The sequence below is a fragment of the Anopheles cruzii genome, chromosome 2 (genome assembly GCF_943734635.1).
Source record: "Anopheles cruzii chromosome 2, idAnoCruzAS_RS32_06, whole genome shotgun sequence".
NCBI lineage: Eukaryota > Metazoa > Arthropoda > Insecta > Diptera > Culicidae > Anopheles > Anopheles cruzii.
The window spans coordinates 19,949,683-19,962,723 of record NC_069144.1 but is presented as its reverse complement, the minus strand read 5'-3'; the positions used below and the strand labels follow the sequence as shown (position 1 = coordinate 19,962,723).

The 13,041-nt window shown below is 46.7% G+C and overlaps 3 protein-coding genes and 1 non-coding gene across 4 annotated transcripts; all 4 read right to left on the bottom strand.

Moving 5' to 3' along the window:
* Nucleotides 1–3,886: 3,886 nt before the first annotated feature.
* LOC128267700 (ORM1-like protein) lies at nt 3,887–4,949 on the bottom strand. Its single transcript, XM_053004589.1, has 3 exons — nt 4,654–4,949; nt 4,425–4,576; nt 3,887–4,359 (listed from the first exon to the last, which is right to left on the bottom strand). The coding sequence occupies exons 1-3, from the start codon at nt 4,822–4,824 to the stop codon at nt 4,224–4,226; spliced, it is 459 nt and encodes a 152-aa protein (XP_052860549.1). The 5' UTR covers nt 4,825–4,949; the 3' UTR covers nt 3,887–4,223.
* Nucleotides 4,950–5,320: 371 nt separating this feature from the next.
* Nucleotides 5,321–9,609, bottom strand: LOC128278676 (cationic amino acid transporter 4). Its single transcript, XM_053017408.1, has 5 exons — nt 9,474–9,609; nt 9,172–9,374; nt 7,417–8,592; nt 7,087–7,362; nt 5,321–7,012 (listed from the first exon to the last, which is right to left on the bottom strand). Exons 2-5 carry the CDS (start codon nt 9,311–9,313, stop codon nt 6,615–6,617), a joined length of 1,992 nt encoding a protein of 663 aa, XP_052873368.1. The 5' UTR covers nt 9,314–9,374; nt 9,474–9,609; the 3' UTR covers nt 5,321–6,614.
* A 345-nt stretch (nt 9,610–9,954) lies between these two features.
* Nucleotides 9,955–11,697, bottom strand: LOC128278040 (lipoyl synthase, mitochondrial). Its single transcript, XM_053016676.1, has 5 exons — nt 11,546–11,697; nt 11,112–11,459; nt 10,708–10,922; nt 10,351–10,625; nt 9,955–10,286 (listed from the first exon to the last, which is right to left on the bottom strand). The coding sequence occupies exons 1-5, from the start codon at nt 11,609–11,611 to the stop codon at nt 10,039–10,041; spliced, it is 1,152 nt and encodes a 383-aa protein (XP_052872636.1). The 5' UTR covers nt 11,612–11,697; the 3' UTR covers nt 9,955–10,038.
* Nucleotides 11,698–12,968: 1,271 nt separating this feature from the next.
* Nucleotides 12,969–13,040, bottom strand: Trnaa-cgc (transfer RNA alanine (anticodon CGC)). Its single transcript has one exon. It is a non-coding gene; the product is annotated as a tRNA-Ala (tRNA).
* Between the last annotated feature and the right edge of the window lies 1 nt (nt 13,041).

Genomic DNA, 13,041 nt, shown 5'->3' with positions numbered 1-13,041 from the left:
TTTTTGCTAGTTATTTCTCTCCATCGCACAAACACTTCTTCCTCGGATCGTTTCTTTGTTACACGTTTTTCGGGATGTGAAGAAAAAACACTCACACTTACGTACGAATGCACGCAACATAAGCTTTCACACTAGCACACGACGGGGCTCAGCATACCATATGATCCTGTGCTCATGTTGCTTGCACACCTTCTATACCATGTTGCACACCTTCTATATGTGACGGTATGCGGCGCTAACGGCAGGACTTTCGTCGCCCAGCTGCCCAGTCTCTTTCTCTCTCTGTCTCTCTCTGTCCCTCTTGTGCTCCGTTTTTCGCTCTCTCTCTTGCTCTTGCTGGCTCTCCTTCTACCAGTTCGTTGTGAGCAAACGTAAAGACTTTTCTACTGTAGCGGGAAATACTCAAAGTATTCTAACAAAAATGTTAACCCAGTTATGAATTATCACCGAAAAGTTTGCATTGCATTGCACCAAACAGAAGCGAAGCTGGCATCTTAATCATGTACAGAAAAGGCACGCCGTTTTCACGAGTCACTAGGCGACTCCACCACCCCGCAGGAAGGCGACACTTCATGTCCGAGCTTTTCTGTCGTGTAAATGATCGGTTCAAAGGTTGTTGATCTTGATTGAGCCTTTCGCTGGTGCCATTAGCCGAATGACTTTGACAAATATCAGACAAGCATCGACCTTTTTTAAACACGAAACGAAATACTTACACGTATTAGTGACTCGTGTTGAGTGCAATTAGTTTTTGCAGTTATTCGTAATGATTAAAATTTTTTATAGATATTTAAATACTGTCTTATCAATTTCGTTTTTCGAAATATGTTGCTATTAACACTCAGTGCACTGTGCAATGTGTCAAACTGAGGCTGGCTTACGCCTATTTTCTTTACCATCACAATTCGGTAAAGAAAATTTGGTACACACGAATAGCAGGCCGTTCACGATTCTGATCGATTTCATGCCCTGTTGGAAGTAATGGTTTAATCAATAGCGCTGCTACCAATGTGGCTCACCGTTGGTATCATGTTATTAGCAGTTTTGTCCACACTTGATGGATTCCATAACTATTGCTGTCAACCCATTTTCCCGTTTTATCCTAAATCAACACACCGAGTCTGCAGACCAGAAATAATCCACCATCGGGGCCCTTGGTCATTCATCAGGCTGCACTAATCTCCAGAAAACTCCAACATTTGTGATTCGTGGCAATATTCTACACCTGTTTCTTCTGTTTACCTCCACACTAAACTACTTCCCCTGGCACTGAATTAGGAGATCGCCATACGATTAAACGAACTAAAATCATCTACTTTTCGGTAGTCCTTCTTTTGCTTGGTTGCGTTCATACTGCCTGACACAATGGGACGAATGTTGCGGCACTGTTTTTTACGTACAAACACACACTCACACTCGTACACTTACGCACATATGTATAACATTCCATAGAGGTCGCGTTTGCACAAGTTATGTATGAGAGCAGCACGGGGCCGTATTTTTCGCAAGTCAAGATATTTCTTGCATAGCATGAAATCTGAGGAGGCGTGGGCACAAATCGGTGAAAGCTCCTCAGGCGTCAGGCGAACGGAAGAAGTAAAACGTGTAGACGGACACGTTACACACACTCACAAACATGCACACACATAGTGGAAAATCCTTTCCCACTTACACACGAGCCAAAGATAGGAAAATCATTTACCACTGGGTTGTAATGGCGAGAGACCGTCGCTTAATGGTGAAAAATCTGCTTTCTGGAAGTGGAGCACAAACTTTGCGTCCGACGTCCTTCCTGGCTAGCGGCACGGACTAGTGATGGTGGCCCGCATGGTGACACAATCTCGCAGAGGTTTCAGTGGATCCCTTTCGGGTCTTCTCTGCTCGCTGAAGATGAAGGAAAATATGGATGGCGCTACTGCTGCACAATGGCGGCCACAGTCCGCCAAGGGACAGCTGGTCTTCCTGCGAGTATTCACTGCCTGTTCTGGAGGATTTTTCTTTCGGGCAACTCTAATAAATCCTCATCACAAATCGGTGTGCAAGGTGGTACTGCTCTGCGTTCAGCAACTGGCGGTCACCGTCGATCGACACACTCGCGTTACGCGGACTCACAGCACACTGCGGCCGCGAAGAGCGAATCAAATTTCTTACCAGCTGCTGCTACTAGCCTCCGGTTAGTACTTAGCGCCAACGACCCCCGACTGTTCTGGCACGCGCTCTTTGCGCTCCCGGATACTCTCGTTTCTCAGATGCGAGAAGAAATTCATCCATCCATCCAGTTAGCTCAATTTTTGCTACAAATTGTTGTCGCGCAGCAAAAACTCCGAACACATTGCAGTAGCCATGCTTGAGACAAGCAAGTAATTAAATAAAATAGTTCAACTTACATATCTCTGTAGTAAACTAACGATTGCAATGTAAATTAATTGCTAGTTGTTTCTAAGTACAACTTAAGTTTTGTGTTTAAAATGAAACGACAGATATTCATACTGAACAGAATGTACGTCCAAGCTTTCCAGCTCAAATTGCTATGATTGCTACCCAAAAATTATTTGTTAAAAGTCTTACAGCTCGCTTACAGCTCATAGTTACCCTTTTTACGTTCCCCAACTCAATCTTTGTTGACCTGTCTGATCTGGTTTACTCGTCTATTTTTTCAACACCACTACGCCTTGCCTACAATATCTTGCTATTTCCGGTTGCAAGAAACGTTAACGCACGGGTGAAATATGAAACTAGCCCTTTTGTTCTCTTTTCCTTTAAACGTATGCAATAGGTTTTCAATTAAGCTGTCTTATAGTATAGCGCGAACTGATCAGAAAATGTATGTGTGAGTGCATGGCCACCTCCACCCACAAATGGGTGCCGAAAAAAGTGGCTGCTGTACACGCAATCCCCAAAACGACAACCAGCACCGTCTACGAAATGAGCCGCCGGAAAACGGGGTCAACGAACTGCAGCAACGATCCCGTTCTCTGGTCAATGTCATTACATAGCGAAGGAGAGAACAAATGGAGCGTATTGACTGCCATCAAACCCCGCGTTGCTCGAGAGTTCAAAACTCGGTTTGAAAAGTTAGTACACCGAAGTTAATTATGTCTTGTTTGTTAGAGGGCCAAAGAACTGGGGAATCGGTTAGAGAATTCATTTTTTGGTCGATAGGTCAGTGCTGACCTTACACGAATATTTTTCACCCAAACGGATCCATATGCCCGATTTCTAATCTCCAAATCAAGGAACAGAAGAAAGAGAGAGACAGTGAGAGAGGGAGAGAGAGAAAGAGAAAGAGAGAGAAAGAAAAAGAGAGAGAGAGAGAGCGGAGCGACAGTGAGAATCGTGAAAGTTTCGTAAATTGTAAGACAAACCGTGAGATTCGTCACATCGTTGCGTGATTTCGTGCAACGCGATTATGTCTTTGTTTCAAGTTGTAGCGCACTTTGTCCAGCTATCAAACTATCCGGGATAAGCCAACTTAGAAAAGTTAGGATTTTAGTAATGAGTAATGAGTTTCAATAATGATAAAACGATGAATCATCATCTAATACTAATACAATACAATAGGAACGCGTGTATTACACATAAAATGTTGAATTTAATCAAAACACATACAAAGAAAACAAAAACGTTGGACGTCCGTAGATTCTTCCTAAAACACAATATGTCCGCCTATTGTATACCAATTTCCCATGGTGTATCATTCTCACTTTCGTTCTCAACATGTACGAACACGGAAGCACGTGCCGATAGCGTTATAGGCGCCTCGCTTAGGACACTGGATGTGGGACACAATTGCTTGGAGTCATACATACAGCTGTTGAATAGTGGGAATACTGTGGTCTATATTGTGCATATTAACAACGATTTAGAGTAACCTTTTTATTAGATAATAATCACAATGTTTATTTTTCAAATTCGTTCAGCACACATTGACAACACTAAATTCATTCTTCGTCAAGAGCAGAAAAACCCATGTTTCATATAAACCCTGCTTCTTGTCTTATTTACGTGCATCGCAAGCAATCAACATCTATGCATTAAAATGCGTATATTCTACAAAATAGACAATAAATGAGGCTCGATAAAGTCCAATCGTTACAGTTTTGAGACTATTCTGTCTTGTAGATTAAATGTTTTCCTTCCCAAGAGTATCCGTAGCACGTTTCTTCACGCCGTCGTCATTTATGGGTCGTGTCCAGGGTCGATGTTCGCTACTGATTTTACCTTCAGTATTTATTGATGCCGAACAAACGAACGCCATGAAACTGCGGCAGTTTTGGGACCAGCACAACAGCCAGTGAGATAAAGTTGACGATAAAATGATCCACATCATTCCGCGTGTACAGACACGTTAGAAGAAAGCTGTGTCAAGAAAAGAACACTGAAGCAGATGCTATACCTTGTATGAAATTGTGCAGCAATCTTACAGAATGATGGGTGCAGCCGTAAGAAATTTTCTGGTTGTTGTGAACTGTTCGCCGTAGTTGATCTGTTCCCAGTGGGTATATTTGCGGTTCTCGCCTGCATCAATGCTCATCCAGGGTGCCCCCTTGATAGAGTGCAGAAAGTAGAGGTGTGCCTGAAAAAGGATAACATACGGCACAGCTTAGGGCACGTTTAGCTACCAAATAACATTCGCACGCCGCCAGAACCTACCAAATTGTGCGTAATGTTTGTAATGGTCCATGCGTACGGAATTTGCACGAACGGTATCGCAAGCAGAACGATGTGGAAAAACGTGATACCCAGCACATACGACAGCCACAGGCCGCGCGAATCTAGCCAGGATGTGTTGGGATTGGGTTCACCGTGGCCACCAGCCAGCATTATATCGAATTTTGACTCGAGACTCAGACTTTTTTACGCAGCAAACACTATCGCCGTCTTCAGACGACCATTACAAAAAGCAACAACAAAATGCACGCAACAGATTATTCTGTGCCTTGGTTTGTTTGTTTTTACGCCGAACTGGTGAAACGAAAAAGGCAAAAAAAAAAGATTTCTTGACGGATGCGCATTTCAGTTTATCGCTCCGGGTCGTGTACTTCAATCACGAAACACACAGCATGTTGAGGAATGAAAACGAACGTTGTTTTCGAAGCGAATCGGTTAAAGTACGAAATAATACAATCTCCACTTGCAACAAGTGAAATACTGATTTTAATAAAAATACCAGGTTTTACCAGTATAGTAAAACACCATACCCGTAATGGAGTATTAATAATGTTGGACTAAAACTCTCCGTAAATTATAACTGCTCAATAGTGCAAAAACCATACTTAATCCGAATATATTTATGTAAGTATGTATATTTATTGTTCTTTATTTATGTGGTGTATGCTAAGTTTCTTAAAGGTGAATAAATTTATACCATGTTTTTTCTTCACTTCTGTTTTTTGGTTGCTCAGTTTTTGTTTGCATGTACACAGTTCCATAAATTAGAGATAAAAAGTGTTGTAGAACCTGTAGAAACTGTAGAATCTGGAATCATACCGTAGGTGGTATTCATAATTGAACAAGTTTGATTGGTATGCAAGGATCCACATTACCATCCTCTTTGGTTCTTTTGTCAGCCACGTTGTGATTGCTCATAATAAATTAAAAAATCACCGCTAAAAGTTTGTCGGTTGTTTCGTACGTAAATCTTTTCAAGATACTCTCTATCGCATACGGCCCGTGTTCCTTAGGCCCTTATAGGGTAACTTATTATTCCGATTTATGACAATATGTTGAATGCATTTACCGTGCGTGTTTTTATCTATAGTATAATGGTACGTTATGATACATATACGGTTGATAGTGCTAGTAGATCCATCCGACCAGCACTCTATGTTTAGTTAAATCTACACGTTCCCAAAATTAAACGACAAGGCGCTCCCTTCGAAAGCCTCCGCATATTCCTATATAGTTTGCACAGCACAGCGATGATGGAAACGAAGGAATCGTAGTAGTTTGTGACCCGTGTGTGGAAAGTGTTCGAAGGTAGTACAAAACGTGTCCAATGATACGAACGGTGGTATTCCTTTGCTCTGCTCTGTACCGGCTGCACCCAAAGCCCGCCCAGCAGATCGAATAACTGAATTAAGCTAAATGATTAATTTGTCGCATCATTCTTCCAAAAACATTACCGATAAACTACTAAGTAACAATAGGAATCATCTGGAGTGTAAAACCGATAAAAGCGTATTATGCTCTTTAACAGCGCTATTCATCTAAGGGACGTTTTTTAGAGTAAACTGTTTTAAATATTTTTCCGCATCAACATAGACTATCATTCTGTTTAGTACCTGCGTGTTAAACGGACAGGTTGATAATGTTAATTATTTGTAATTTTGGTTTAGGTTCTACGCTGGGACATTCATTTCTAAGGCAATTGCTAGGTAGCATAAAGGTTAATACTGTGTAACGAAATGTTCAACACACCAATGGCCGCGACTAGTACCTTTGCTGGTAGCTAAGTATTCAGACTGATGCGAATAAATTTACCGTTCGTAGAGTGGAAACTGCAAGCGAATCCCATTTTCGAGAATTTTCAACTTATAAAATGAAAACCAAGGAAAATCATAAATTTAAACGCTTAATCAAACAAGGCCTGAGCACTGCTGATAAGATTGCATTTAGGAATCATCATCCTCATCATCGTCGACGATCGCTTGTCTGTCGCCGGCCGTCTTGCGACTGATTCGGCCTTTTATGATTTTCGTTACCGTTACCTTGGTACCACCACCGAGTGCGGTGCTGGTGGCTCCCCAGCCCCGGATGGCCTCGTTAGTTGACATCAGCATCGAGTAGGACGTTCCGAGTTCGCCTTCCTTGCTGTTGTGAATGCCGTACAGGAAGTACACCAGCATGCCGATCGAAAGCCAGATAAAGAATCTCAACCAAGTCAGGAAGCTCAGGTGGACCATCAGTTCTATGTTGCAGAAGATGCTCAACGCTGGGACATACGGCACGAACGGCACTTTAAACTGAAGTCCTCGTGTGTTTTGATGGTGAGCCGAAATGACCACAACGCCTGCGAAAGGGAACAATAAGACGTGTAGTATGTGTAGAGACGAGTGAACCGGCGTCATTCGACTTGCGACTTACAGGCAACCAAGCAGAAGAGCAGAAACCCGTACAAACCCAGTGCCCACCAGGTGCCGTGGTACAGCTCATCCCATGAACTTTCGAGCTGGAAGCAGACAGCCACACTCAGCACACAGAACATGAGTACTGCACCGGAACAGGCAACGCCCGGCTCGCAACGTCCCAGGACTGGCTCGAGCCAACGAAACTGTGGTCGCAGTCGACCGGCCAGAGCGATCTCAATCATTTCACTCGTCGGAGACGACGGATCGATCGTGCTCGATTGGGATGATGAATCTATGCCCCCAGCCGACGCCACGGTAGCCGTCGTGCCGGGTAGCGGTGCTTGACCGCCGTCTTCCTCGTCCGTACCGGGTGTGTCTGGGGCGAGATGGACCGTTTCCTCCACCGAGATGGGCCGATAGCGCAGAACGATCACACTCGCCGAAACGATCGTGTACGCAAGCAGTGTTCCGATCGACATGAACTCCACCAACTTCTCGAGATCAAACAGTAGCGCCAGTAGCGCGCTACAGATACCGGACAGAGCCAGGTTTAGCAGTGGAACTTGCGTTTTAGTGTTTACCTTGCCAAAGCACGAAAACAATAGCCCATCGCTGGCCATCGCGTAGATACAGCGTGGTAGCGCGAACAGTGACCCGAGCAGAGTCGTCGTCATACCACAGATGGCTCCCGTCGAGATGGCGTACTTTGCCCAGGTGATACCTCGCGTTCCAAACGCGTCCGGAAGGGCCGCGACCGGATTGATCTCATCGTACGGTATCAGAAGCGTCAGAGCAGCGCTCACCAGGACGTACCCGACCGTGACCACGCACAGTGACAGAATGGTGGCCAAGGGGATGGATACGCTCGGGTTTTTCGCTTCCTCGCCGGATGTCGCAATACTGTCGAAGCCGACGAACGCGTAGAAACAGGTGGCGGCACCAGCCAGAACGCCGCCAAAGCCGTACGGCATGAAACCTTGCTCTGGTAGCGACCAATTCTGGGGCGATGCGTACCAGAAACCCAACACCACCACCAACGCCATTACGGCCACGTTCACCGTCGTTAGGATGCTGTTGATCATGGCAGTCGCTTTCACACCGGCCGCCAGGGCCACCGCGTAACTCAAGCATACGAAGAACGCCAGAAAGTCGGGATACTTGGCCAGTAGCTGCTCGTGCATCTCGCCCGTCAGTTCCATCGTGAAGTTCGCCACCATATTACCCAGCATCGAGTCGACGTAGCCACTCCAGGCACGGGCCACTGATGCGGCACCGAGCATATGCTCCAGGATAATGTTCCAACCGATGACGAAGGCCCAGAACTCGCCGATCGAAACGTACGTGTAGACGTAGGCCGAGCCAGCTTTCGGGACGCGCGTTCCAAACTCTGCGTAGCACAGTGCCGCAAGAAGGGAGACAAGCCCCGCCAGGAGGAAGGAGAGTACAATGGCGGGCCCGGCCATTTCTCGGGCAACCGTACCGGTGAGCACGTAGATGCCGGCTCCAACCATATGCCCGATTCCTGTGGGAGACGGACGGTTAACGATGAGTGGCCAACAAAGTACTACCTTTCACCATCACTTCAACTAGATTGGCAACAACTGGCAACTTACTGTGTGGTAGCCCATGAAAAAACTTACTTCTTTGCAAAAGTCCACGTTTGTGCAAATTAAATAAACGAAATGATAAGCACAGGTTGGAGTTGAGGAAAGAAGAAAACAAATATAAAAACTCCCCGAAGGCTCCATATGTTTAATAGGCGCAACGATGGTGGACAAACTTGTCGATGGGTAATTACAATCAATCAATTACAGTGAAAATAGTACGATTATCGCTCCACATTCTCGCACTAAAATGGGTGAGGTCACAATGGCGAACAGATGTTCTTCTTCGCCTTCAAGGTTTGTCACCATCGCAACGGCTTTGAATGGGAAACAATAATATTTAACCAAAAGTACCAAACATTAAATGTAAACAAACAAGAGCTGCCACCTGTTTACTTCACCCGGATTAAAGGGAGCGATATTTCGAAGGGACTTCCTTGCGCGTGAAGGAACTCTGCATCGGTAGGCCCCCGACGGAGGGCATTATGCCAACTTACCCAATAGCGTAATGTCGAACGTGTTGAGACATCGATTGAGGGGTGTTTCCATCAGGTCCGCCGGAAGCTGCTTGGTACGGTTCATTTTCGAGCACAGCCCGGACATGACGTGCCCCAGGATCATTCTTCTGGCCCTCGGCATCGTTGGGCCAACGAGTGGTAGCTAATTGCGATTCAGTAGGTCACGTCCCCGATGCGTTGGTCTGCACCCGGATCGCATGCACCATATGGAACCAAATTTGGGGGGTGTGGGGAAACTTATTCGCAACTCTAAAGCACCTTCGAAAAACAAAACGCCATACCTAGCTCACGTTTCGTAACGCGGGACGTTTCGGGCAAAAATCACTTGTTGACGAAGGCGTCCAACAGAGCGGCCTCGCTTGGTTACTTCCTACGCACTCCAGCTCACTCGGAGACTCGGGCAGGGCTTTGCACTGTTACGCGTGGCGGCGGGTCGAGCTGTCCATCCACCCACCTGTGATGCCCGACACAATCTGCGGGTCCGGTTCGGCAACACCGTTGGTGGAATGTGTAATGATGAATGGCAACTTGTTCGATTTTTGGATCACAAACATTCCAATACACACACCGACAGCGAACGGCTAGCCGTTCCGTTACGATCATGCGCAAATCTGCTTCCAGCACTCTGGAGGAATTACGTAGCCCTTGCTGATGAGTACGACGAGAATATATATTTGGTGCGATGCAATTATCGAGTCTTGGTCGCCCAAATCGTAAACACACCAACAGTCGCTCATCGTAGAGGAATCAATTCGAAATATAGCCTATTTCAAAACAAACACATTTATTGCACTAATTAAAGCGGGTGAAGCAGCAACCGGGCCGACACTGCCGTACGCCTTACGGTTACTCAACCGTTTCCTTCTGTCCGTTGGCTCGATTTCGAAGGATGCTGGTGATGAAAAATTCGCCCGCTTTGTAGGAGCTGCGCACGAGCGGACCACTGGCCGTGTAAAGGAAGCCAAGCTCCTTGCCCCGCTCTTCCCAGTGCTTGAACTTTTCCGGAGTCACGTACTCGATCACCTTCAGGTGTCGCTTGGTCGGCTGCATGTATTGCCCAAGGGTAAGACAATCGACACCGACGGACCGGAGATCTAGGGCAAGAAAATGTAGTGATGTAGCCCTCCGCGTAGAAAGGTTCGCAGGACCCGTAGTTACCTTTCAGCGTCTGCTCGACTTGTTCATCTGTCTCGCCCAACCCGAGCATGATCGATGATTTGGTGATGAGATTCGGGTTGAAGCGCTTTACGCTCTGCAGGCAGTCCAAGCTCTGTCGGTAGCGAGCACGCCGATCGCGCACGAACGGCGTCAACGCTTCGACCGTCTCGATGTTGTGCGCATATACATCCAGCCCGGACAGGGACACCGTTTCGATGCACTTCTCATCGCCACGAAAGTCGGGCGCTAGGCATTCGACAAAAATGCGAGGATTTCTAACAAGAGAGAGAAAGAGCGAAGAATCCAATGAGTATGGCCGGACATTAGGGCAAAGATAAAGCGGGTGCCTTTTTGTACCGCATTTTTATCTCCGTGATCGTTGCTGCAATATGCTTCGACCCACCATCCGCGAGATCGTCCCGATCGACTGACGTTAGCACGATGTAATCTAAGCCCCACGAGGCGATGGCCGTCGCTGTGTTGACCGGTTCGGCCGGATCCAACGGTGGTGGTGCACGTGCAGTTTTGACGCTACAGAACCGACATCCTCGGGTGCACGTGTCACCCATGAGCTGCAAAAGTCAGGCAAAAGAAGAAAGATATATTAGAACTTTTTGCAACTGTTGCCACACCAAAAATAGTAAACATGGCCGGGCCGTTTCACTTTCATTGATAAGGCGCGTGTGACGTCCTTATCAATATTAAGGCGAAGGGAAGAAAAGAAAAATGAAAACCGGACCGCCACTTCCTCACTTGCTTACCATGATAGTGGCCGTTTGGGTGCCATGTTCGCCGCCACCCCAGCATTCCCCGATGTTGGGGCACTTGGCTTCTTCGCACACCGTGGCCAGCTTCAGTTCGCGCAGCTGCTCCTTGATGCGTGTGTAATTTTTGCCCATCGGGATCTTCGTTTTCAGCCACGGGGGCAGCCGCAGCCGTTCGCTCTCACCCTTCTCGCGCCGCAACTTGCCCTCGTACGTCGACCAGTCATCCCGATTGTAGTCCGGATGTTGCACAAAGTCCTGAAAGTGGGGTCCACTCTCCAGCCGTTCGCGGATCTTCTCTAGCTTCGGACTGGCCGCCGAAGTGTGTTTGCATTGCAGGGGGACCTACGGAAGGAGATAATATGATTTCATAATCAGTTTCAGGCGGATAGGGTCGTTCCGTCCTGTCCGTCCGTCGTGCTGTTACCAACCTTAAACGGTACCGGCAGTGTTGCTTTCCACACTGTATTTCGCAACAGAACAGCATTGCAGGCCATGGCTTTAGGTGGTTGGTGCGGAATATTACGATGGAGGCCAGCCAGCGGCGACGATAAGCCGTCGTTCGGAGTGAAACGTTGTTTGCGATTGTAAATCGGATGACAACATATGTTGTTTGCGCAGTAGCAGCTGATTCTGACAGCAACATAAAACTGACAGCATAGCAGTGCAACCAACCGTAATTTCGACGCGATCGAGATGAATTTTTAAATAAAAAACGGATGAAAATGTCCTTCATCGGTTGCTCTTCTCAGAAAACGGTGACAGATACGGTCGGCGACGCGAGTGGTTTTATTACGGCGCCATCTTTGAAAGCGGCTAGTAGATTCTTTAACGACGGCTCACGCATTTTCTGTTTGTGCACTTCTTGTGAAGAACGGCGAAATTAATTAAGTAAGCACCCAGCAGCAGGAACGGGGTTGGTCCTTTTGCTCAGTTACAGTTTTTAACATACTTTTTTTAATTGAAATAGGTCACTTGCGTGTACAGTCGTGTTTGCGTTCTGGTTCTACCGGCGGTAAAGGTAAAGATCACAATGGAGAACCACAACGAGGGCAAGATAGTTCCAGGAATCGGGGAACACGGTCGATGGTTCAGTCATGAAATAGCTTCAGAAACGACGGTAGCGCAGCTGGTGGAATACTATTCCCAGTTTGATGACATCGAGCAGATTCGTCTGGACGTAGATTCGGCAAATATCAACCAGCTGGTGGTGCACATCCTGTTTCGCAGCACCCAGGGTCCCAAGAAGCTATCGACTGAGAAAAACGTTCCCAAATTGGTTAGGGTGCCGCAAAATGAGTCTGCCGAAACGTCACACACCGTATACATCGATGGACTCACACCGGAAATTACATCTAACGATCTGCGGGAGTGCTTTGAAAAATATGGCCAGATCCGAGTTGTTCGCAGGCCTCACAACCACATAACCTCGCAGCCTGAGCCTTACTGCTTTATCGAGTTTCGGTCGAAAGAAGCGGTCAATATGGTTTTGGCAGATTGCATTCACACCATTGGCAACATTAAAGTTACCGCCAAACCTGCACGACATAAAAGCAATCGCGATCGCGTGCATCACCGCCCAAACGTTTTCCCACAACCAGCCAAACGATTTGGGTCAATTTCATCGCAGCAACGCTACACTTACTCGCACCAAGGCATAGCACAAGCCGGGTATCAATCATATGCCCACCAATATTTTAGTGGTTCCAGAATGCCACCCCCACCCCCACAATACCACACACAGTGGTATGACACAGTGACAGCTGCAAGTTACCAATCCGGAATGCTTCCACAATTCGAGGTTTTCAATGTTTTTCAAACTCCTATGTAAATATACAAATTTAAAAAAGAAGCTGGAGATGCCGGGGATTGAACCCGGGACTTCTCACATGCGAGGCGAGCGCTCTACCACTGAGCTATATCCCCG